Raw genomic sequence first — 26,798 nt, 5'->3', positions numbered from 1 at the left:
GTCTGTGTCCCATGACACACTGCTAATCTGAGAATTAAAAAGTCTTTTTTTTGGTTATGTAAATGTTTAATTTTTTTAGCATTAGACTTAGTAAGGTTGCCCAGAAAGTATATTATCTCTAAGGATGTCACCACTCACCAATTAGGGAAGGCAGAAGTACACAATCAGCAGTGACCTCTCTATATTATAGACCTTTATACTTGGATCTACTGGGGAGGGATGGATTAGACAATCTAATAGAATCTACAGTGACTAAATTTTTTCCATGGAAAACATTTTGTTTTGTACATCATGAATTTTTTTCCTGTGGTTCATTTACAAGACCAAAACAGCATTTAATAGTGTTTACAGTAGAGTAAAACTGCTGAAGACCAGCACATAATAACCAATTTTTGTTTTTTCATCTTTAAGTCTTTTAGCAGTGGAGCTTCCAGTTGAGCTTGCATCAAGCTTCTCTCAAGACATAACCAAGCATTCTGAAGATTCACTGAGTCTAAACATGAGCTGAATTAATAGCTCTTAAGTGAAAAAGACATGCTGTTTGCCTAACATGTTTGCATCAGTAAAACATTGAAAATTACATTTCTGCCCAAGTCCATTTGAACATTCTGCCTTAACTGAATCCTGTTAATGTTTTTGCACCCTGATTTCTGCCTAACACAGTTTTAAATAGCTCCTCTTGCTAAAGTATGTGTGGCTGATTTCACAAAAATAGACTCTTCTTCATACATGAGCATGCTACTCCTGATATGTTTGGGGTCTGGCACAAATAACACCCCTTTTATTATAAAATCATAAGCATGATATTCTGTAACATAACAATATCACACTCAAGAACACCATATGACATTTTAGGTGAAATGTTCAAATTAAAACAATAAATTATTACATACATATTACTACCCTACCAACCACACTCAAGCAGGTGTGACTTGTGCCAGACCCTGTACTTTGAAGTGTTTTTCACATGCACCAAATGTTATGCTGAGTTAGCCATGTTTTCTTACCCTGGTATCTTCTATGACCAATAGCATGGATTTGTGTGATAGCCAGAGAGATGTGACAATGCATTTCCATAAACATAATAGTAAGTCTGGTACTTTCCTCCCACAATAAAGAGTATGCAATCTGTGGTCAGAGAACAGAGTCTCTGTCTGGGTACAGTTAACTAGCCTGATATGGAAATAAAATCCACCCCTTTGGTATCTTTAGTGCTATGTTCTATGCAACTTGATTGTTCAGTTAAATTCATGTAACAATCATGTAAAAGGGGTGTTTATTCCTGACGAGAAGGAATCTGCTCATTTCCTATGTGTTCAGGGTAGTTATTAACTGAAGATAATTTATGCAATATACATACAGTTAGCTTTTAAAATGCCTAAATATTATACAATTGTAGGAGATCCCATCCAGGGAGGTTAAAGAAGGATCTGGTCATGTATCAGGACATCTCAAAACCCTATAGAAGCGGTTGAGTCATGAGCACAGTGCACACCTTGACAACACACTCAGTATAGTAAAGTAAGGCAGTATGCCCACAATCATTCTGGTTTCTTTGGAGTCTATGGTTGTAACTTACATCCATCCAACCAGCCCTTACCATGGTCAGGTATCTGAGATCCCATGGAGGTCACACTGGTGTTCAGCACATCATTGACAGCAGTATCACAATACAGGCTCCGCTGGACATCATGCTCACTGTCAGTCTGGTCACTTTCCTCATGTCCACTATCCTTCAGACTGTTGCCCTCTAAGTCCTTGAAGGTGGAGCTGCTGGGTTAAAGAAAGAACAATGTTTTACAACTGTGGTAAGAATAATTTTAAAAACCTTTCAGAGCCAGAATGATGTCACCTCTGTGGTGAGGCCAACAATGACTGGATTGCCCAACAAAGTAGGAAGAAGATAAATTTTGGTTTAAAGATAATGGAACCTAACATTGCAGGGAGTTTCCCACAATTGGATGCTGATGAAGCTAATACTTTCATTCATTTATATTCAGTGCATTACTACAGGCAAAGTTGAAGAAGCTACAAATGTGAAACCACCACTTGCAAAGAATATAATCATTTCAGAAGGTTTCTTTCCCTTATTATATACTCAAAATAAAATAATAATAGCTACTGTTTACTGACAAATTACCATGCATGAGACACTGTTGTGATTGACATGAATTAACTTTTTTAACTATCACAACTCTATAAGAGAAAAGTACATTAATAGACATATAACAGAAAATATGTTACTAGATATTCCTATTCATGATGAAAAAAGCAAGCCACTTGGAAGTTAAATAACTTCAACAAGGTCACACAGCCTGTAAAAATGTAGCAGATCTACTATGAAGCCCAGGCAATCTAGCTCCAGAGACCAGACCCTTAACCACTATGTATACTGCCTCTTCAAATACATGTACTAATCATTGTAAATATGAAAGTGGAAGTAGTAATTGAGGTGATGCAATTAAAATAGAAAGGATTACTGGGATCAGCGAACTCAGGTCAGTTTTAACTGAAAAAGACAAAGGAACATATTCAGAGAGAAAGAGGATAGGAAGGACCTGAGAAATGGAGAGACTTAGTGCATAAAAAGTAAGATAATAAGGTGGACCAGAAAGTGAGCTCCAACAAACTGTGGGTAAAGATTTGCTAAGAACATGGAAACTTTCAGTTCAGGTGTTTGTGGGTAATATTTTCTTGCACTTGTTCAATCAATCTACCACACAGTGCACTAAGCATACTATCCAACACCTTCACACCATTTCTCATGAACTAGACAATACTACATAAGGTACACCCATAGAGCCCCTTTCTGCAAATTCTAATGCTTTGTATGCCCTGACAGTCTTTGCAACTGTGCTACACCATGGACCATAAATTACATACCTAAAACACCTATTGAATGGTGAATCTGTTCCCTAGTCAGCAAGGAAGAAGCAGAGGCATACTCAAGAAAATGTGTTGTTGTCTCAACAAGGGAGGGTGGCATTCTTGCAAATTAAGACAAGTCCCAACAGATCTACCATACCTCTGAAAAGGAAGCCCTGTGGAAATGACACTGCAAACTTGCTTGATCTGCTTAACTTTGAACATCCACAAGCCTGACTCTCTGAGGCTTTGTGATAAGAACATTCAGTACATATGATAAAGACCTATTCCATGAATACAATGGAATTTGGTCAAAAAGAATCACAGCAGACTTTTAACATATGACTAACCTAGATGTAGAATGCTTGCTGCCCTGAATATGAAAAGGAAAAGATCAAAAGGGCAGAAACTGAAAAGCTGTAAGTATAAGAAAAATGAAGAGCAAGAGAGAATGAAGCATTGACCTGTTTGCTAATTATTAAGATAACTGATCATTAGCTCTATTAAAACTAACATCACTAAATAGGACAACTTGTTTGGCTCCACCAAATTTTGTCATGCAGCTACTCAGCCCTGTGGACACAAAGGGATGCAATCCTATTCAAAATCAACCATAACTATTTTATGGTCAAGGAGACCAATTGGAAACACTTGCTTTAAAGTTGGCCAGCATTTTTAGCTTTATGGCATAGATTTTAGGGTTTCCTATAAGCACTAATTTCACAGCTTGAACAGATTCAGTTTGTTTTTTAAGAAAAAAATTGGACCTGCCCACATGCACTTCCTCACCTTAGAAGAAGGGAAATACCTGCTTGGATAATATTACTGATTTCTACATTTTATAACAAATATTAATTTTTTGATCTGCATCAATGATATCTGAAGCACATGAAAATTTCTTTAACCCACAACACAAAATGCTTAAAGCTAGTGATTTCAACCCTGAATTGACTGCATTTCAGCAGTTACCAAAACTTGCTTAAGATATATGATGGATATAGTTTAAGGACAATGCAGTTAACCATCCCTTAGAGCAAAGTTTCTCTACCTTGGCAGTACTGACATTTTAGACTGAATAATTCTTTGCTGTGAGGGATTGTCTTGTGCATTCTAGTGTGTTTAGCAGCATCACTGGCCTCTACTCCCTAGATACCAGTAGTGTCCCTCCCAGAAGCTACAACCAAAATGTCTCCAGATAGTGCCAAATGACTCCCATTTGAGAACTGCTGTAGGTCCTTTAAACTCTGTTCCTGTGACATGTTAGGTTTCCAGACTGTAGTGAAAAGAGCACTATATTTGAAGTGATTAGAACAAGTGATACCCCATAGTCTTCAACTTCATCTATTAGACCCTTGCCCGATATGTAATGTCTTTGAACCTTGATTTCCTTGTCCATGAAGTGCATTTGCTTAAAATCTCCTTCACAAGGCCATTTTGAGGTATCAAGGAGATACTGTTCATGAAGTACCAGGTATACACAAATGTTCAATAAATAATTATTGTCTAATATGATCATTACTCCATATGGCAATGTTTTCATTGAGTTACAATTAAATATTATGTCCATAGTCTTTTTAGAGGATTGATATAGAAAATGTAGTATATTTAAAGAATGTTTCTATATCATCTGTTGGTCATATTTTGTTTACTATGTTCATTTTTCCTAAAATTCAGGAATAGGAAAAAATTCTCCTGTCAATTGTGTACCCTTTCTTTACTGAAAACTGCAACTATATGCCCTGGTACACTTACCATTTTGTCATGCCTTTCCAAAAGCTTCAAGATAAATATAATGCTAAATTGAAGTGAGTTGGATGCCAGGGATATAGCTTCTAAATGGCTATGGATCTGTATTTTTCAAATTTGGTTGTTCTATTTTATATGCATCTAATATTATAAAACACCTCAGGGCTTTTGATGTTTATGTACAAAGGAGAGAAACAATAAAATAGTGAAGGATTGGCTACTAAGAACTAAGGGATTGGTAGTGTGAGCATGAGAAGTCATGTATTCTTTTTTTTAATTTTTATTGTTGTTCAAGTACAATTTTCTGCATTTTTCCACCACTACTTTCCTCTGCCCCACGCACTTCCACCTCCCACCCTCAGTCCTACACTCCTTTGGCTTTGTCCATGGGTCCTTTATACATGTTCCTAGAAATCATGTATTCCTAAAAGAAAAGCCAAAGGGTATATACCTCTCCCCCAAACCTTGGAATAGTTAACTCTCTTATTTATTTTATTTTAATCATTTTTATTAATATTTGAATATAGTTGTCTCCATTTTCCCACCATCACTTTCCCCCACACCATCCACCCACACCTCCCACCCTCAATCCTACCCCTCTTTGGTTTTGTCTCTGCATCCTTTACACATGTTCTTTGACAACTCTTTCCCTTCTTTCCCCCATTATTTCCCTCCCCTCTTCCCTCTAGTTACTGTCAGTTTGTTTTTAATTTCAGTGTCTCTGGTTATATTTTGCTTGCTTGTTTGTGTTGTTGATTAGCTTCCACTTATTCATAGCAGCACAATTTACAATAGCCTAGGTGCCCATCAGTAAATGAGTAGATCAAAAAACTGTGGTACATTTACACAGTGGAATACTATGCAGTGGAAAGAAAGAAGGAGCTCCTACCCTCCATGACAGCATGGATGGAACTGTAAAGCATTACACTAAGTGAACTAAGCCAGGAATAGTTAACTCTTTTAAAGATCTGCTTATCCATCTGACAAACTAAGTACCACTTATTCTGATCCTGTAAGGATGTTTGGTGGCTTAATAAATGGATTTGTGTAAGGCAGATTAAGACACAGTGAGCAACATGCTGCAAATTGGAAAGCAGCCTGGTAAATGGCTACTCACCCAAAACAAGTAACAATTTATGCTAGGCATTTAAAAATGATGATTTCACTTGCTTTATTATCCATGCACCTCTTGAGAGGCAAAAGACTTGTAAACCAACTTTTTTGGAACAAGATATTAAGGATATATTTTTGAAATGGTGTTGTAAATGCAAATGTTTCTATTACTGTTCCAGTGGTCAACAGAGGGACAGATTTGTTTTAAAACAACTAAAACAAGACTCTTCATATAACAGTTACTCAGAACATGTTTAATGAATAAACATTATTCAAATTCTCACTCGTGTTTTCCCTTTAAAATATTAAAAATATTCCCAAAAGACAGAATAATCTGAAAGGAAACAGATCACATCTTCCTAGTAGGTGACACCACATACTCAGGGAATGCCATGTGAGATTAAAAATTAGATGGGAGTGAAAGTCAAAAACAGTATTGTAACTATATTAAAGAAACATCAGGAAGATCTCAAAGTGGGTACTGGACCACCTATATCACAATAACTTTGGGAACCTGTGAAAACTGGAGATCCTCTAGGGATGGACCTAGAAACAGCATTTAACAAGGCTTTCAAATGATTCTAATGCACATTAAAGGTTAGAAATTCCTGGCATAAAGGAAGTTTAGTGCTAGTTTTCAGTAGAAAAATGCTGAGGTTTTCTTCAACTTCTTCCATCTAGTCATTCAATAAACAGGTATCCACAGTTTTTATAGACGAGGCACCATACCAAGTGTTGCAAAGCCCCAGGAAAATTTGGGTGGAAAAAGAAAGCACTATGCATTGGACTAGAAGCCAATGCTCATTTTCTTTTCCACACTGCTTCAGTAACTTGTTCTTTTTCTGTATTTTCCCTGCTTGATATTGTTCCAAAAGCACTGCAGGACTGTATATCAGATAGCAACACAGAAACCAAGCATGAAAAAAAGAGAGTTGTGCAGCAGGGGCAAAGAACCACTGTTGACTTTCCTTGCTCTGAGAAGATAGCAAGGAAACAAACATAGCAGGAAAGAAATTCATAGAGAAAAAAATCCCAACTGTCTTGTCTAGTTAACCTAAGACTCTAATATAAGCCTTGGGTACACCTGCAGTTTGTAAGTAATGTTCTAGGGAAAAATACAGAAATATAATGCTAGATTCCACAGTGTATATAACATGATAGCGAATGTGCCATATATCTTTTTTTTTCCTTTCCAATTCTACTCTTCACCCCTCTCAACCTTAATTTGTGCTAGGAGCACTCCTTGCCCTCTGGCTTTCCATTGGTTTACCTAATGTAGCTGTGAGAGGAAAAAAAAAAAGCCTGCATGCAAGCTGTATGGCCAAGACAGAAAACAACTGTGGGAGAATGCCAAAGGAGGGGCCCAAGAAGCATTCTTGGATAAATAGAAAGTGAATAGAGGAAGAGAAAATTGATAGGAAAGGACATTCTCAAAGTTGGCTTGAAACTGGATTTGCATTCAAAGAAACAGGGACTTGATAATAAAATTAAAACTGATGACATTATTCAGAATTTCCTGGCCAGGAGCTTTTTCCATGCATGTAAGTGGTAGAAGAAGGGAAAGGGGGGATAAATGGTGATGGAAGAAGACTTGACTTGGGGTGGTAAGCACACAATACAACATACAGATGATGCATTATAGAATTGTACACCTAAAATCTATAAACTTCTACTAACCAATGCCACCCCAATAATTTCAATAAAAAAATCAGAAAGAAATCACATATGGCTAAATTCCTTTGAAACATCACTATGAACTATTTGAACATAATTTGCAGGGTTTTATTACCTGATGTTAGTCACCACTCTATTTTAACATTTCCATGCATTTTACATTTAAAATGGTTAGTCTCCAGAAAAGCATAGCACACAAGATTTCTTTATATTTGTAGGTATTGTGCTTTGTCTAAACTTAATTGATAATTGGTCCCATAAATTCCAAGGCCTTTGTGGTTTTACAAAGCCCTCACAATTCCAGAAACAGAACCTGGCAAAAATGTATGTGTCCCTGAGCTTTCAGATGTTTCCTCTAAATCAACATGGTTGCTAGTTTAAAAGCCACTATCTTTGATTTCATACCTCAGGAGACTTTGCTACCAAGCACCAATTAAATCCAGGTTGTGCATTTTGGGTGTATGTGTATATGAACAAAAAACATATAAAGTAACTGAACAACAATATAAGCAAACAAACAAACATATAAAGTAGTTGATCAAAATCAAGAAGCTTCTAGTGAGTCCCAAAGCTGCTCTGAAAATACATGTTTTCCAAAAACAAAATGTTTAAATGTAAGTTCTCATCTCATCAGTCTGCCTTTAATGTATATTGGATATTCAGAGCGGGCCTAAGATGATGAGGGTCCCCAGGAGTCTTAGTTCTCTGCCTTGCTATGAAAACCAGGCTCATGCTCTCAGTTTAACCTGATCATAGAATTCCCAGGTACCCAGAGCTAGCCCAAGGGACGTAAGAGAACAAGGCAAGTCCCTTGGTTTTACCAGAAGTTTTTAAAAAGGAGTTTTGTTTTATATCCTCATGATTATTTTGTAACTACCAAATTGTAATTTTAATCCCTTCATGTTTTTTACCCAGTGCACACTGGAAATATCAGGAGAAATACATTGTAAATTATATGATTATCTAACCCATATGCTGTATAACTGAAATTAATATGAAGTAATATTGAATGTAAACTGTAATTGAAAAACAAAATTTAATTAAAAATAAATAAATAAAACCCAGGTTAAAAACCAAAGGAACTTTGAAATAAAAGTTGTGAAGCAGAAAACAAAGCAGAGTTCTGCTAAAAAATTAATCAGTGCACAAAAAGAGGGTGTTATATTTCCCTTCTAAAACAAATTAGTCAGATAAATTTGAATTCCTCACCTTTTTTTTTGTTTTGTGGACCAAGAGTGGATTCCAACCAACCCCTTAAAAAAAGAGTCCATGTTTGTTTTTAGATATTTAATGATTACCACCTTAGGTCACAAGCAATTCCAAATCGATACAGCTAAATCTAGCATGTTTTCAGGGGTTCCTGTAGGATCATAAAATAAACCAGAAATGAATTAAAGTTGCTTGTACAACAAGCTAGTTTATTCCTTGAATCCTTCTCTTCTGGTGGTGTAAATTTATGGGTTGAGAGCCAGCAAAATAATAGAATTTTCAAGTTTTCCCTAGTGCAGTTCTAACATACACTGCTTGTGCCTCTATTTCATTTCTATTATTTTAACAAATACATTCAGAGTTCAATTATAGCTGCAAAATAACCACTAGACCATCCAAGAGGCTATGTACATGGAATGTATTGTTTTTTCTATACAAGTTCTTGTTTTGCTTAGTTCTCCCTCCTTATAGGTTTTCCTGAAACCCTTGTATTACCCCCATTGGGCACCTTGGTGCTCACTGCACCAGATGGAATCTTCCTTGGTGATAATCATCTCTGTATTCACTTACATTGTGGCTTCCAAGATAGCTGAGTTATGACCAACCAACACACAATTCTCAACTTTGAATGCTTCATTTGAAACATTTCCAAATATTTTAAGAGGTACTGTATCAAATGAAGTTCTTTTCTTTCCCTCCTAATTCTTTAAATATAAGGAATTAGTTTATGTCATTAAAATTTCTTCAAAATAATTTCAAAATTGTCAAAATAACAACAATCTTGAAATTCACTGAAGTTCCACATGAGTAAATATTTCAGACTTCTCTATTTAAAGTGAAGAGCAGCAAAAATTTTGATAACATGATTTTGAAAGTATCAATTCTCTAATGTTAGATCTCTAAATCATCACATAAAACAATAGTTTAATATGATGCAAATTTTATTTTTCAATTTGTGTTTATGTACACATTTATATGTAAAGGAATAACCACAAAAGGCCCTGCATAGCAACAGCAATAATGAGAAAGAAGAACAAAGTTGGAAGAATCACACTGCCTAATATCAAACTATACTATAAGGCCACAGTTATCAAAAGAGCATGATACTGGCATGAAAACAGGCACATAGATCAATGGAACAGAATAGAGAGCCCAGAAATAAACCCACACTTTGGAGTCAATTAATATTTGACAAAGGAAACAAACACATACAATGGGCTAAAGATAAGTTTCTTCAATAAATGGTGTTGGGGAAATTGGACATATTGTGCAGCAACATAAAACCAGACCACCTTCTTACACCACAGACAAGAATAAATTCAAACTGGATCAAAGACTTACATGTTAGACCAGAAACCATAAAAATCTTCAAAAAAACATGGGTAGCAAAATCTCAAACATAGCTCATAGCAATATTTTATCAGATATATATCTTCTCCAGGCAAGGGAAACAAAAGAAAAATTGAACACATGAGAACTTCATTAAACTAAAACATTTTTGCACAGCAAAATAAATCATCAATAAAATAAAAAGACAACCCGCAGAATGGGAGAACATATTCACCACTACATCTGACAAAGAGTTAATACACAAAATTTACAAAGAACTTAGAAAAATCAACACACACACACACACACACACACAAAACAAAAACAAAAAACAACCCAATTAAAAAATGAGCAAAGGACCTGAACTGCTCCAAAGAGGGCATATAGATGGCCAACAGACATATGAAAAGATGCCTAATGTCACTAATCATCAGAGAAATGCAAATTAAAACCACAATGAGATATCACCTCACACTGGTCAGAATGGATATCATCAGTAAATTAACAAACAACATGTGCTGGAGAGGATGTGGAGAAAAAAGAACCCTTTTGTACTGCTGGTGAGAATGCAGACTTGTGCAGCCACTGTGGAAACCAGTATGGAAATACCTCAAAAAACAAAAATGAACCTGCCTTTTGACCCAGCTATCACACTTCTGAGAATGTATCCAAAGGAACCCAAGGCACTAATTCGAAGGAACATAAGCACCCCTATGTTCTTTGCAGCATTATTTACAATCACCAAGATATGGAAGCAGCCCAAGTGTTCATCAGTAGATGTGTGGATAAAACAACTATGGGGTATTTACACAATGAAATAATACTCAACTATAATAAAGAAGAAAATTTTACCTTTTCAACAGTATGAGTGAACCTGTAGAACATTATGCTAAGTGAAATAAGTCACTCAGAGAAAGACAAATACCATATGATTTCACTCATATGAGAATCTAATAAACAAACTGAACTAACAAGGAAAATGGGGACAGGCTCATAGAGAGCAGGATGACAGCTAGTGGGGTGGGGGAGGTTAAGGGGTAAAGAGATTGAGCATAAAGGTAAAAGGATTCATAGACATGGACAATAGTGTGGTGATTGCTGTAGGGGTGGATAGAAGGGGACTAAATGGTAATGGAAAAAAATAACAACAAAGATTAACAACAAAAAAGAAATATGATAATTTGCTAAAAGTGATTATTTTGGGGTAGTAGAATTACTAGTAATTTTTATTTTTTTAAATTTTATTTAATTTTTATGATTTGCTAAAATTTCCAAATATTCTCCAACAAGCAGATAGGCATTAATTTTAAAACCTAAAAAAGGCATACTTAAAAAACTTAATCAGTTTTACTTTTTATATTAAATCAAGCTTAGTTGTAAAAATAGGCAAACAGCCCTGGCTGGTGTGGCTCAGTGGATTGAGTGCCGGCCTGTGACCAAAAAGGTTGCTGGTTTAATTCCCAGTCAGGGCACAAGCGTTGTGGGCCAGGTACCCAGTGGGAGAACATGAAAAAGGCAACCACACATTCCTATTTCCCTCTCTCGCCCTCCCTTCCCTTGTCCCTAAAAATAAATAAGTAAAATATTTTTAAAAAATAGGAAAGCAAACCAACATACCTTTTGATTAAATGGGCTCGGCTGTTCACATAGTTGGAGTCAAAAGAATAGTTTTCAGTCTGCAATGGGAGAAAATATTTAGAAGGTTACATAGATGATTCACGAGAAGAGGGAAACTGTCCTACTTAAGGGGTTTTTTTTTCCTGCTGGGCAAGAAGCAGTGAATGAATCAGAAATCAAGGGCATAGTGGGGCAACAGCCTGAGGAATGCCTGCCGACTCCTTGGAGTCCTGGGATTCTGTGGAGGCAGTTCTCACCTGCAGACCAAGATGAACTTGACACAAATACTCCCTAGAATATGCCTGGCCACTTACCATGCAGCCTCTTAGGGGAAGATACAGCATGACCTAAAATCTTTACAGAAACTAATTGCTTCCCATTCCCCAGTGGACATAATTCTGTGCCCATTGAATTGACTGGAAGTTCAAAGATATTTTTATTAGTAGTAGATAATTAACATGTTAAAGTATTTAGTCCATAGATATGGAAATGTAGGCAAGGTAATGCCCCACTGTGGACTTAAACTCTGTACTTCCCTTTGTTCTAAGACATTTAATTCTGTGCTGGTTATTCAGGAAGGCCTTTGTTTCATCACAGATATAAAGGCAAACAAGTATTATAACTAAAATGTAATTAAGGGTAGTCCACAGAGGGTGCCAAAGCCTTTTCACATGAACTGTGAGGTTTGCAAACAAATCCCTGTGTCAGCTCCCATTGTTAAAATACCACTATCTAATCTGGTTATGGTAAACTGATTGAGCACTGGCTTTACAAAAGCAAATGCAGAATACCTGACAGATGAAAGAGATGTGAAAATAGCTTATGAGCACCTAGAAAAGTGGGAATGCATGGAAATATTGACAATAACATTATTAATCTTAGTTAAGTGGATCTTACCCCCAACACTAAAGTACTACTCTCACTGAACCACCTTATAAACTGAAAAACACATCTCCACCCCCCCCCCCCGCCTTTCTACCAGAAGTCCGCACTATTCTTACATTCCTTACTGCCTTCTGAAATCACTTCAACTGAAAGTGCCTGGAAAAGGAAACACAATAACTGTCTAGCTAACAAAATAGTAGATTCCTTTCATATGTCTACCTATCAGACATTAACTGCTAAATTCTTAAGCAGCTTATAATTTCAAGGAGCTCACAGTTTGGTAAAGGAGAAAACAGGACAAGTGACAGCAGATCCAACTACTACATGAGCACCAAACTACCATCAGTCTGGGTGGAGATCTTAAGTATCTACTCAGAGGCCTACTCATGTGAGGACAAGTTTGGTTACTAAGTGGGAGAAAGGAGAGAGTATGAGAAGCAAATCCTACCATTGTCCTGTATTTACTTAGGCATGTCCATGACTGCCACATATATTCTTGCTGCTGTTGTAAGGAATGGGTTGGGAGAGTAAAAATAAAATGATCAGTTCATGTCTGATTTGTTCGTAAGAAAATAGATTGAAACTGTTGCTAACATAATTATAAGAGGAGGAGGCAAACTTGAAGCTCCACTGGGAATACAACACTGGGAGTACTTCTGAAAGAGGTTATCTATCAGTCAACTAATAAGAATTTCTTGAATTTATTATACCAACATTGTGGGCTAAAAATTGGGTAAATGCATTCACTCTTCCACAATATTCAGTACAATATGTACATTAACAAGTTGAAGTCCCTAACCCCACAAAGCATGCAATCCAATTAAAACAGGCGATTGATTAACAACTGAAGAGTCCAATTGTTAGTTTCAATGTGCAACCTTAGGAAATTACTTAATTTCTGTCTTCCTCACTTTCCTCCTCTATTTTTCAAGTTTATTCATCCCTTTTATTTTTTTCCTTTTTTTACTGTTCTTCAATTACACTTGTCCTCATTTCCCCCATTACACTCCCCCAACCAACCCACCCTGACCTCCCACATTCAATCCTCCCCAAACCTGCTTTGTCTTTTTCCATGGGTCCATTAATCATGTTCCTTGATGACCCTTCCCAGTCTTTGCCCCATAATACCCCTCTTCCATCCCATTTGGTTACTGTCAGTTTGTTCTTTATTTCTACATCTCTGGTTCCATTTTTTTTCTTTTTTTTTCAGAGAGTGAAACATCTTTTAAAGATTTCATTTATTTATTTTAAAGAGGGGAAGGGAGGGGGAAAAAAGGGAGAGAAACATCAATGTGTGGTTGCCTCTCGAGTGCCCCCTACTGGGCACCTGGCCAGCAAGCCAGGCATGTCCCTAACTGGCAATCAAACCAGTGACCCTTTGGTTCACAGGCCAGCTCTCAATTAACTGAGCCACGATAGCCAGGGCTCTGGATCTATTTTGCTCGATTGTTTGTTTTGTTGAATAGGTTCCACTTATAGGTGAGATCATATGGTATACATTTGTCTTTCACTGCCTGGTTTACCTCACTTAGTACAATGCTCTCCAGTCCCATACATGCTGTTGTGAAGGGTGGGAGATCCTTCTTTCTCTCTGCTGTATAGTACTCCATTGTGTAAATGTACCATTGTTTTTCAATCCATTCACTTACTAATGGGTTGCTTCACTTTGATCCATTCACTTAGGTTGCTTCCAGCACTTGGCTATTGTAAAATTGTGGTGCTATGAACATTGGGGTGCATAGGTTCTTTTGGATTGGTGTTTCAAGGTTCTTAGGATATAATCCCAGCAGTAGAATTTCCAGGTCAAAAGGAAGTTCCATTTTTATTTTTCTGAGGAAATTCCATACTGTTTTCCACAGTGGATGCACCAGTCGGCATTCCTACCAACAGTGTAATAGGGTTCACTTTTCTCTACAGCATCACCAGCACTCATTTGTTGATTTTTTAATTTTTGTTCAAGTACAGTTGTCCCAATTTCCCCCTGGCCACTCACACCCATTCCATCTCCCAACCTTGAACCTATCCCCTTTGGCTTTTTCCATGTGTCCTTGTAACAGGGTGCAGCCAAATGGGGGAGCCCAAATAGGTCATCATAATGGGGTCCAGAGCTTGGTGTCCAGGAAATATTATATATATATATATATATATATATCCAGGAAATATTTTATTTATATATATATATATATATATATATATATATATATATAATATATATATATAAAATGTCCTCACCCCCACAAGTCTGAGCTGGACGATGGGACAAATGGAGCAGGGCCATTGAGAGTTGTATTGAATAGCAACTGTTTTGCAGATAACCTTTAGAATGGGTCATTTAACATATCTATAACTTTTAACTGGTTTCATAGGTGTGTTAAACAGCTGTGGCCATGCTTTGAGCGAGGGGGGTGGAAACTACTTCAAACCATGATGTAACTGGGAGGCAACTCCCCCTGGTTACAGAGCCTATATGAGAGCTTGGAGATTATTGCCTCCACACCACAGGACCACACCTGCCTGGAGTTACTATGGCAGCCCGGTAAAGCCGGAAAAATATGGGAATGCTGGCAGGCGTGACGAACTGTAGGAGGAAATGGTGCAGTAGAGGAAGATTGGCACTGGAATTTAAACCCAGGTGCAGCAGCCATGCAGCATCTTTTTGGAACCACGCAATTTGGGCAGAGAAGAATCATGGACTTCTATTTATTTTTCTGAGATACAGTACCCTGGACTGTGCAGAGGGGGAAGGAAAGACTGTGTATTTGTGGGTATTCTAAAGGACTTTGGTATCTCAATGAAGATATCATTAAGTCATTACTCTTAAGTTTGTGTAACTCTAAATAAATAATCCCTTTCCTTTTCACCAATCTCTGGCAAGATGTCTTTCCCTGGCAGTGGGCAAGGGGAACCTAGTACGGAGCGGGGGACTCCCACAGCACAAGGTGGATCCATTCGGCAATAGGTATCATTCACCACCCCGGGGCTGTTCTGTAGCATCCTTTATACATGTTCCTTGACGGACCTTCCCCTATTTATCCCCATTATCCCTTTCACCCTTCCCCTCTGGTTACTGTCAGTTTTATTTTTATTTCATTGTCTCTGGTTATATTCTGCTTGTCTGTTTGTTTTGTTGATTAGGTTGCACTTATAAATGAGATCATATAGTATTTGTTTGATAGCCACTATGACCATTGTGAAGTGGTATCTACTTGTGGTTTTAACTTGCATCTCTCTGATGGCTAGTGATGCTGAGCATCCTTTCATATGTCTCTGGGTCCTCTGTATGTCCTCCTTGGAGAAGTGTCTGTACAGGTCCTTCACCCATTCCTTTTTTTTTTAAAGATTGTATTTATTTATTTTTAGAGAGAGGGGGAGAGAGGGAGAGAAACACCAATGTATGGTTACCTCTCATGTGCCAGCCACTGTGAAACTGGCCCACAACACAGGCATGTGCCCTGATTAGGAGTTGAATTAGTGACCCTTTAGTTCACAGGCCAGAACTCAATCCACTCAGCCACACCAGCCAGGGCTCATTCCTTAATTGGATTATTTGTCTTCCTGGTGTGAAGTCGTGTAAGTTCTTTATATATTTTGGAGATCAAACCCTTGTCCAAGGTATCATTGGCAAATACTTTTTCCTATATAGTTGGTTCCCTTTTCATTAGCTGATGTTCTCTTTCGACATACCGAAGCTTTTTAATTGGATTAAGTCCCATGTGTTTATTTCTTCATTTATGTCCCTTTCTCTAGGGGGCATATTGGTGAAAATATTGCTGCATGGAATATTTGAAATTTTCCTGCCTATGTTCACCTGTAGGATTTTTAGGGTGTTGTGACTTATATTTAAATCTTTTATCCATCTTGATTTTATTTTTGTGTATGGCGTAAGTTGGTGGTCAAGTTTCATTTTTTTTTTTTTTTGCATGTAGCTATCCAGGTCTACAAGCACCATTTATTGAAGAGGCTTTTTTTACTCCATGTTATTCTTCTGATGCCCTGTCAAATATTAATTGACCATAGAGACTTGGGTTTATTTCTGGTCTCTCTATTCTGTTCTATTGGTCCATGATCTGTTCTTATGCCAGTACCAAACTGTTCTGACTATAATGGCCTTGTAATATAGTTTTATATCAGGTATGGTGATCCCTTCTACTTGTTCTTCTTTCCTAAAAAATTGCTGAGGCTATTCAGGGTTGTTTATGGTTCCATTTAAATATTTGAAATATTTTTCCTATATCTGTGAAAATTGTCACTGGTATTTTTTAAAGATTTTATTTTATTTCTTTTTAGAGGGGAAGGTAGAGACAAAGAGAGGGAGAGACACATCAATGTGTGATTGTCTCTCATGCACCCCATAATGAGGACCTAGCCTGAAACCCAGGCATGTGCCTATAATAGGTATGGAACCAGTGGCCCCTTGTTTTGCAAGCTGGCACTCAATCCACTGAGCCATAGCATCCAGATATAGGATAAAATACCAGAGTATGTCACTGGTATTTTAATAGGGATTGGGTTGAATCTATAAATTGCTTTGGGTAGTATGGGCATTTTGATGATGTTAATTCTACCAATCCATGAAAATGGTATATACTTCCTTTTATTAGTGTCTTCCTTAATTTCTTTCCTCAGTATTCTATCATTCTGTGAGTACAGTCTTTTATCCCATTGTTTAGGTTTATTCCTAGGTACATTATTTTTCTTGTTGCTATATAAACAGGAATTTTTTCTTGATTTCGGTTTCTGACATTTCATTGTCCTTGTACAAAAACACCTTCAATTTCTGAATATTGACTTTGTATCCCACTGTTTTACCAAATTCACTTACTAGGTTGAGTACTTTTTTGGTGGCATCTGTAACGTGATCTATGTACACTATCATGTCATCTGTAAACAAAGTTTTACTTTTTCCTTTCCAATTTGGGGGCCTTTTATTTCTTTTTCTTGTCTGATCACTGTGGCTAGAACATCCAATATTATGTTGAATAGAAGTGATGAAAGCAAGATTTAAGATGGTGGCAAGATAGGTGGGAATGGAGTCCACTTCACCCTGCGCACAGGTGGAACACCTAGCCGATCTCCTAAGGAACAGAGTGAACAGCCAATGGTATCTAAGCATATATGAAGGGTGGAGGCCAAAAATTGTAGAAGACATTGAAATATCAGATGGTAGGGAAATTGCTTTTGGAACAGCAGGGAGACCAGGGTGGTTGCAACCTCAGGCATGGCGCATGCGAGGCCTGCCGCAGGATTCTTGGAAGAGAGCCACGTCAATGACTCCTTACCCTTCCAAACAGGGAGGATAGAGCAGCACCAGGATGGACTTGGATGCTTGAAGTTGCTGGGGGATATAAAGACAAAGTGGCAAACACACAGGGGTGGTATCCAACTGCTGAGACTATGGACATCAGCTGGGTCATTACCAGAGAAATTGGAGAGCTGGGTGATGCCTGGGGATGGGAGGGGAGTAGGGTCATGATGGACCCTGACCCTGATAGTCTCCAGTCTGGTGGGAAAGTTGGGCTGTCAGAGAGGCCGGGCACTTGTTTGGAGCAGCAACTTGAGCAGGAGGAATTTGTCTGGACAAAAAAATAAAGGAGAGAATGGGAGGCTCTCTGTGGCTGTTTGGAGAGTTCTCCTGTGGCAGCCACCCCCGCCTCCCCAGCTGGGCGAATGTAGCTACCCTAGCCCCAGAAGTGAGCACCTGACCCCACCACCCCACAGCTGTGCTGCCACAGCAGTGGAGGCTGCACACCCACAACCGCCACCATGATTGTGCCCCTGCTCCTGCCATCGGAGCAGAGCATGCTGCACGCCCATGATCACTGCCCCAGCTTCACACACTCATGACTGATGCACCAGAGGCAGGCACCCAGAGCTGCACCCCCTCCCCCAATGCCAATACAGCGGAGACTGCACGCCAAGGACCACCGCACCACAGGTGCATGCCTGCACTCACCTCAGCAGCCACTGCAGAGATCCCAACCAGTGAGCCCGACTTGCTAGCTAAGAAGAAGGAGAAGGTGCCTGCCTCAGAGGAGAGCAGCAGAGCTCAGGGAGTTAGCAGTCCCCAGAAAGACTTAACTCACTTGGGATACAAACTACCCTGAAGAGACTTTAAGAGCCCCTAGGACAGCAAAGAGCGAGATGGTGGGGTATGAGTTGCCCCTAATTGGTACACCTCAAGGACAGCACAACTGGTGGACTGAAAGCAAAGGCCTGGTGCAGAGGGGCACTGGGGACACAGAAGAGAACTGAGGAACTGGGCTGGAGGCTACGCAACTGTGAAGAGAGTGGCCCAGACCTGGCCCCCTTCCATGCAAAACCACAGGAAGGGAGAAAAGCAAAACTCAACCACCCTCAGCCTGTTGTAGCCAGGAAGACCAGCAGAACCCGCTTGGCCAGTTAAAGGCCAGCAGGAGGCTTTTTCTTTCATTTGTTTTTTCTCTACAAGTGAGACAATAAGAACTGGAGCTGTGAAAGAACCAGAGTCAAACCCAAAGAGGGATCATCACAACAACTGAGAAACAGACAAATTTCACTTTCCTATGCCAGAGAACTTGCAAGTTATTCTTATTTTTATTCTTATTATTTTTTCATTATTTTTACTTATTTGATTTGATTAGTATTTTTTACTTCACTTCTTGTTTAGTTTTCTTAATCTTGTTTGTTTAATTACATTGTTTGAGTGGTTTTCCATGTTCTCTCCTTCATAGTGTATTTTTAATTTTCCTTTTTCACTTGACTTGTGTTCCAATAGCACACTACTCTAGGTCATGTACTTTCTATTCTTATTTTTCAGATCACATAGATTCTGTATGTGACTGTAGTTTCAATATTATTGCAAATAATTGTGATTCCATACAATTGTAAATACTACACAGCACCTGGATCTTAACACATCTCACTATCTTCTCGAAATTTATTACTGTTGTGATTAACTCTATTCTCTCACACACTACACTTACTTTCTATGCTTTACTCTCACCATATCTCATAATCTTATCCCTCACAAGCTCACTGTTTTCTGGATCCAACTCACAATCCTTCCCCGCTCTAACAAGATTCTTATCTTTTTCCATCCTTTCTAAAAAGTGGCTAGTTGGGTGAAATATCACAGTTAACACTATACAAATCCAAAACCTCCCATCTCTTCTCTACAGATTGGTACATTAAATCCCACATAATACACTCCTGCTGTCTTAATCCATTTTGCTTTTCCTGAACTGATCACATAAAAGAGTAGGTGAAAGCTGTGAACACCAGGATACCTGCTGGAAGAGAGAACCCACCAACAAAGGAACCACCAACAGATAATAACAAAAAAATGTGAAGGAGTGACTGGAAGCCACAATAATCTCCACCCAGGATCAATCTTGAACTACAACTAAACAGTTGAGAAATTACCCAGAACAAACAACTGAACAACAGCAAGAGAGGAGCCTCAAAACCTCAGACAGACAGAAGAACCAGCTTCAACACAACCTTTCCACATGAGCACAATAGAATACAACACATGGTGGATGGAGTGACGCTCAGTTAACCAGCTAGAAGGAAGGGCTCACGAAAGACCCAACAACAATCAAAACCCAAAGACATACAGAGAGCCAAAATGAATGACAGCTCAAAAGCAGCAAGTTCAGGAGATCAAGGGAATTGCACCATCGAATTTCACAGGTCTCCTACCATAGAAGTTCACACCATAAAACCAGGGAGTCAGAGCAGATCAATTTAAGAAGTAGAGCCTAACAAGAAGAGTCTCACAATGGAAAGACAAAGAAAGAAGCCCCAAATGAAAGGAAAGCAGGAAGCCTCAGAAAGGAAGCTAAATGAAACAGAAGCAAGTGAACTATCAGATATTGAGTTCAAAGCAATGGTTATAATGAAGCTCAAAGAGCTCACAGAAAATTAAAAACAACTAAAGGAAAACTAAAATGAACTTACTGAAAATTATATAAACATGAAAAAGGAGAGAGAAAGTGTCAACAGGGGCCAAAAGTAAATGAAGAATACAATTTCTGAACTGAAGAACACAGTAGAAGGAATCAAAAACATGCTAGAAGTAGGAGAGGATTAAATCAGCAAGCTGGAGGACAAGATAGAAAAAAAAACACCCAGATAGAACAAGAAAAAGAAATGAGACTTGGAAAAAATGAAGAGGTGTTACGGAAACTGCAGGACAACATGAAACATAATAATGTCTGTATAATAGAGATACCAGAAGGAGAAGAAGAAGAGCAAGGGATAGAAAACCTGTTTGAAAAAGTAACCATGGAAAACTTCCCTAATTTGGTGGGAAAAAAAAAGTCATACAAATCTAGGAAACAAATAAAGTCCCAGTCAAGAGGAACCCAAAGAGGCACACTTCAACACATATTATTAAAATGGCAAATTCCAAGACAAAGAGATAATCTTAAAGGCAGCAAGGGAAAAAGAGGAAGTAACATACAAGGGAACCCCGATAGGCTTAGCATCTGACTTCTCAATGGAAATGCTCCAAGCCAGAGGGTAATGACAAGAAATATTCCAAGTAATGAAAAGCAAAGGCGTTCAACCAAGTTTACTCTATCCAGCAAGGCTTGCAATTAACAAGGAAGGCCAAATAAGGAGTTTCCCAGAAAAAAAAAAAGCCTCAAAGAATACACCTCCTCCAAACCACCTCTGCAAGAGATGCTAAAGGGTCTGCTTTAAGAAAAAGAAAAAAAAAAGAGTGTGAGAGAGAGGAACATGGATACAAAAAATGGCAATGCATCAGTACCTTTCAACAATTATCTCATATGTAAATGTATTAAGTGCTCCAATCAAAAGACACAGAATAGTTGAATGGACAAGAAATTATGACCCACACATATGCTGCCTACAAATGACCCACCTCAGAGCAAAACACCTACACAGACTGAAAGTGAATGGCTTGAAACAAATATTCCAAGCAAATGAAGAGAAAAAAAAGCCAGAGTAACAATACTCATACCAGACAAAATAGACTTCCAAAAAAGGGCCATAAAGAGAGACTCAAAAGGTCACTTCAAAATGCTCAAGGAAAGAATCCATCAAGAAGACATGAACATTGTAAATATATATGCACCCAATATAGGAGCATCCAAGTACATCAAGAAAATCATGGAGCACTTCAAGAAACATCTTGACAGCCAAACAATTATAGTAGAAGATTTCAACACCCAACTGTCAAAAATGGATAACTTCCAAAGAAAATCTCTACAAAGATACTGTGGCATTGAAAGATGTCTTAGAGCAAATGGACTTAACTGATACATATAGAGAGAGTGCATTTCATCCCAAAGAAACAAAATACACATTCTTTTCAAATGCACATAGAATATTTTCAAAAATAGGCCACATGATAGGACACAAAACCAGCCTCAACAATTCAAGAAAACTGAGATCATATGAGGCATTTTCTCTGACCACAAGGGACAAACTAGAAACCAACCTCAAGGAAAAAATTCAAAAAGACTCAAACTCATAAGCATTGAGTAGCATGCTATTAAACTAGGGATGAGTCAGAAATGAGATCCAGGAAGAAACAAAAATGTTTCTGGAAAAAATTGAAAAAGAACTCACAATAACTCAAAACATATGGGACACAGCAAAGGCATTCCTGGGAGGGATGTTCATATCGATACAGGACTACAAAAAAAAAAAAAAAAAAAAAGATAGAAACATTTCAAATAAACAACCTAACACTACATCTACAAGAACTGTAGGAACAACAACAAAGCTGAGAGCAAGTAAAAGGAAGAAAATAACCAAGATCAAAGCAAAATTAAATGACATAGAGACTAAAACAACAGTCCAAAGGATCAATCTAGGAGCTGATTCTTTGAAAAGATAAACAAAATCAACAAAACTTTAAGCAGATTCAGAAAGAAAAAGACAGAGAGGACCCAAATAACACAATCAGAAATGAAAGAAGAGAGATTACAACTGATATCACAGAAACATGAAGGATTGTAAGAGATTACTAAGAACTATATGCAAAGAAATTTGAAAACCTAGATGAAATGGACAAATTTAGGAAAAGTATAATCTACCAAAACTGAATGAAGAAGCAGAAAGCCTGAATAGAACAATAACAGCAGATGGAATTGAAGCAGTAATCAAAAAATTCCCAAGACACAAAAGCCCTAGACCAGATGGTTTAACAGGAGAATTCTACAAAGCATTTAAAGAAGAGCTACCCCCTATCCTTCACAGACTATTCCAAAAAATCCAAGAAGATGTAAGACTTCCAAAGTCTTTTTATGAAGCCAGCATCATCTTAATTCCAAAATAGATAAAAGCATAACAAAGAAAGAAAACTTCAGGCCAATATCGCTAATGAACACAGATGCCAAAAGCCTCAACAAAATATTGGCAAACCACATCCAGCAGTACATTGAAAAGATCATATACCATGACCAAGTGGGATTCATCCCATTGATGCAAGGATGGTGCAATATTTGTAAATCAAAAACTGTAATATATCAAATTAAAAAAATGAAAAACAAAAATCACATGATCATATCAGTAGATGCAGAATGAGCATTTGATAAGGTTGAGCAGACATCTGTGATAAAAGCACTCAGCAGAGTGGGAATAGAGGGATCATTCCTCAATATAATAAAGGCTATATATGAGAGATATCTACAGCCAACAACACATTCAATGGTCAAAATCTTAAGCCCTAAGATCATGAACATGACAAGGATATCCGCTTTCACCACTCCTATTCAACATAGTATTGGAAGTCCTAGCCACAGCAATCACACAATAAAAAGAAATAAAAGGCATTCAAATTGGAAAGGCAGAAGCAAAACCATCATTGTTTGCATATGACATGATAGTGTACATAGAAAATCCTGTAGACTCCACCAAAAAAACTGCTCAAGCTAATAAGCGAATTTGGCAAAACATCAGGATATAAAGTCAATATCCAGAAATCACAGCCATTTTTGTACACCAACAATGAAATATCAGAAATAGAAATCAGAAAAAAATACAATTTCATGTAACAACAACAAAAATAAAGTACCTAGGAATAAATCTAACAGAGGATGTAAAAGACCTGTACTCAGAAAACTACACAATACAGAAAAAAGACATTAAGGAAGACACAAACAAATGGAAGCATGTACCATGCTCATGGATTGGAAAAATTAACATCATAAAAATGTCCATACTACCCAAAGCAATTTATAGATTCAACACAATCCCTTTTAATGTACCAGTGACATATTTCACAGATACACAACAATATTTGAAAAATTTGCATGGAATCATAAATGACCCTGAATAGTCGCAGCAATTTTAAGAAAAACAAAGGAGGAAGGATCACAATACCTGATATCAAACTGTATAATAAGGTCATGGTAATTAAAACAGACTAATACTGGCATGAGAACAGACACATAGACCAACAGAACAGAACAGAGAGCCCAGACATAAAGCCAACACGCTATGGTCAATTAATATTTGACCAAGGGGATAGAAGTATAAAATGGAGTAAAAATAGCCTCTTCAAAAAATGGTATTGGGAGATCTGGACAGCTACATGAAAAAAAATGAAACTCAATCACCAACTTACACCACACACAAAAATAAATTCAAGATAGATAAAAGACTTAAATATAAGACTTGACAACACAAAAGTCCTAGAGGAAAGTATCAGCAGGAAAATCTCAGACATTCCATGTAGAAATATACTCACCTATATTTTGCCTAGAGCAGTGGACATAAAGGAAAAAAAATACAAATGGGACCTCATCAAATTAAAAAGCATCTGTATGGCTAAAGAAAACAGCATTAAAATGAAAGGCAAACCAACCACATGGGAAAACCTATTTGCCAATGATACCTCAGACAAGGGTTTGATCTCCAAAATATATAAAAAACTCACATGACTTGGATCCACAAAGACTAACAATCTAATACAAAATGGACAAAGGACCTGAACAGACACTTTTCCAAGGAGGACATACAGAGGATCCAGATAAATATTAAAAGATGCTCAGCATCACTAGACATCAGAGATATGCACATTAAAACCACAATGAGATACCACGTAACACTGGTGAGAATAGCCATCATAAACAAATCAACAAACAAAAAGTGATGGAAGGGATGTGGAGTAAAGGGAACCGTAGAGCACTGTTGGTGGGAATGCAGACTGGTGCAGCCACTGTGGAAAACAGTATGGAATTTCCTCAGAAAACTCAAAATGGAACTACCTTTTGCCCTGGTTATTCCACTGTTGGGATTTATATTAAGAGCACTGAATCACCATTCCAAAAGAACCTATGCTCCCCAATGTTCATAGTAACACAATTTACCATAGCCAAATGCTGGAAGAAACCTAAGTGCCCATCAGTAAATAAATGGATTAAAAAACTATGGTCCATTTATACAATGGAATTCTATGCAGCAGAGAGAAAGAAGGAGCTCCTACTCTTTGCAACAAAATGGAAGGAACTAGAGAGCATTATGCTAAGTGAAATAAGCCAGGCAGTGAGGGGAAAATACCATAGAATCTCACCTTTAACTGGAATCTAATTAACAAAAAAAAATATGCATGCAAAATATAACCAGAGACATTGATATTAAGAACAGTCTGACTGAGACCAGAGGACAGGTGGGAGAAGATGATGGGTGGGGGAGCGGAGAAGGGTTTTCAGGAACAACTATAAAGGATACATGGACAAAACCAAGAGAGGGTGGAAGAAAGGGAGGGAGGTGGGGATGGCTAGAGTGGCAGAAGTGGTGGGGGGGCGTAAATGCAGACAACTGTACTTGAACACCAATAAAATATTTTTTCAAAAAAGAAACAAAATACAAACTGAAAAAAAAAATAAGTGGTGAAAGTGGACACCATTATCTTCTGCCTGATTAGTGGGATAGATTTTAATTTTGCCTGTTGAGTATGATGTTTGCTATAGGTCTCTCATATATGCCCTTTATTATGTTGAGGAATGCTTGATCTATTCCCACTTTGCTGAGTGTTTACCATAAATGGCTGCTGCACCTTATAAAATGCTTCTTCTGCATCTATTGATATAATCATTTGATTTTTTTTCTTTCTGTTTCTCTGTGTGATGGATTACATTTATTATTTGCAAATACTGTACCATCCTTGCATCCCTTGGATGAATCCCACTTGATCATTGTGCATGATCTTATTAATGTATTTCTGGATTCAATTTGCCAATATTTTATTGAGGATGTCAGCATCTACATTGATCAGTGATACTGACCTATCATTTTCTTTCTTTGTTGTGTCCTTATCTGGTTTGGGATTGAGGATGATGCTGGCTTTGTAAAAAGAGTTTGGAAGTCCTCACACATCTTGGATTTTTTGGAGTAGTCTGAAAAGTATATAGGTTAGCTCTTCCTTAAGTGTTTTGTAAAATTCTCCTGTGAAACCATGTGGTCCTAAGCTTTCATGTGCTGGCATTTTTTTTTTTTTTATTACTGCTTCAATTCCATCAGCTCTTATTGGTCTGTTCAGGCTTTCTGTTTCTCTTTGATTCAATTCTGGGAGGCTATATGTTTCTACAGATTTGTCCATTTCACCCTGATTTTCAAATTTCTTTACATATAGTTGTTCTTAGTAATTTTTTACACTCTTTTGTATCTCTGTGGTATCAGCTGTAATCTCTCCTTTTTCATTTCTGATTGTGTTTGTTTGGGTCCTCTCTCTTTTTTTCTTGATTATTCTGCTAAAATGCTTGTTGATTTGTTTATCTTGAAAAGAATGAGGTCCTGGATTTATTGATCCTTTGGATTGTTGTTTTAGTCTCTATGTCATTTAATTTAGCTCTGATCTTGGTTATTTCATCCCTTCTATTCCCTCTGGGCATTAGGTGTTGTTGTTCCTCCAGTTCTTGCAAATGTAGGGTTAGGCTGTTTATTTGAAACATTTCTATCTTTTTCAGGTAGATCTGTATAGCTATGAGCTTCCCTCTCAGGACTGCATTTGCTGTATCCGATAGGTTTTGACCTGTTTTGTGTTCACTTTCATTTGTTTCCAGAAACTTTTTGATTTCTTCCTTGATCTCCTTATTAACCCATTCATTGTTTAATAGCATGGTATTCAATCTTATAAATTTGAGTGTTTTTGAGTTTTTTCCTTGAGGTTGGTTTCTAGTTTCAGGGCCTTGTGGTCTGAGAAAATGTTTAATATGATTTCAATTTTCTTGAACTTGTTGAGGCTTGTTTTGTGTGCTATCATGTTGTCTATCTTTGAAAATGTCCCATGTACATTTGAAAAGAATGTGTATTTTGTGTCTTTGGGATGAAATATTCTTTATGTACATGTTAAGTCCATTTGATCTAGGGTATTGTTCAATGCTTCAATATCCTTGTTGATATTT

General features: G+C 37.6%; 1 protein-coding gene across 2 annotated transcripts in view; it reads right to left on the bottom strand.

Moving 5' to 3' along the window:
• PCDH19 (protocadherin 19) overlaps positions 1–26,798 on the bottom strand; it is a 207,840-nt gene that overhangs the window by 79,980 nt on the left and 101,062 nt on the right. The window contains exons 3-4 of one of the 2 annotated variants that reach the window (XM_028522926.2): positions 11,554–11,612; positions 1,601–1,773 (exon numbers count right to left, since the gene is read on the bottom strand). In XM_028522926.2, coding sequence (XP_028378727.1) covers positions 1,601–1,773; positions 11,554–11,612 — 232 coding nt within the window. The remainder of the gene's footprint in view (positions 1–1,600; positions 1,774–11,553; positions 11,613–26,798) is intronic. The other variant, XM_028522927.2, reaches the window with a different exon arrangement.

Source organism: Phyllostomus discolor, chromosome X (genome assembly GCF_004126475.2).
Source record: "Phyllostomus discolor isolate MPI-MPIP mPhyDis1 chromosome X, mPhyDis1.pri.v3, whole genome shotgun sequence".
Classification (NCBI taxonomy): Eukaryota; Metazoa; Chordata; class Mammalia; order Chiroptera; family Phyllostomidae; genus Phyllostomus; species Phyllostomus discolor.
Note: the sequence above shows the minus strand (reverse complement) of the source record. Positions and strands in the feature narration are given on the sequence as shown.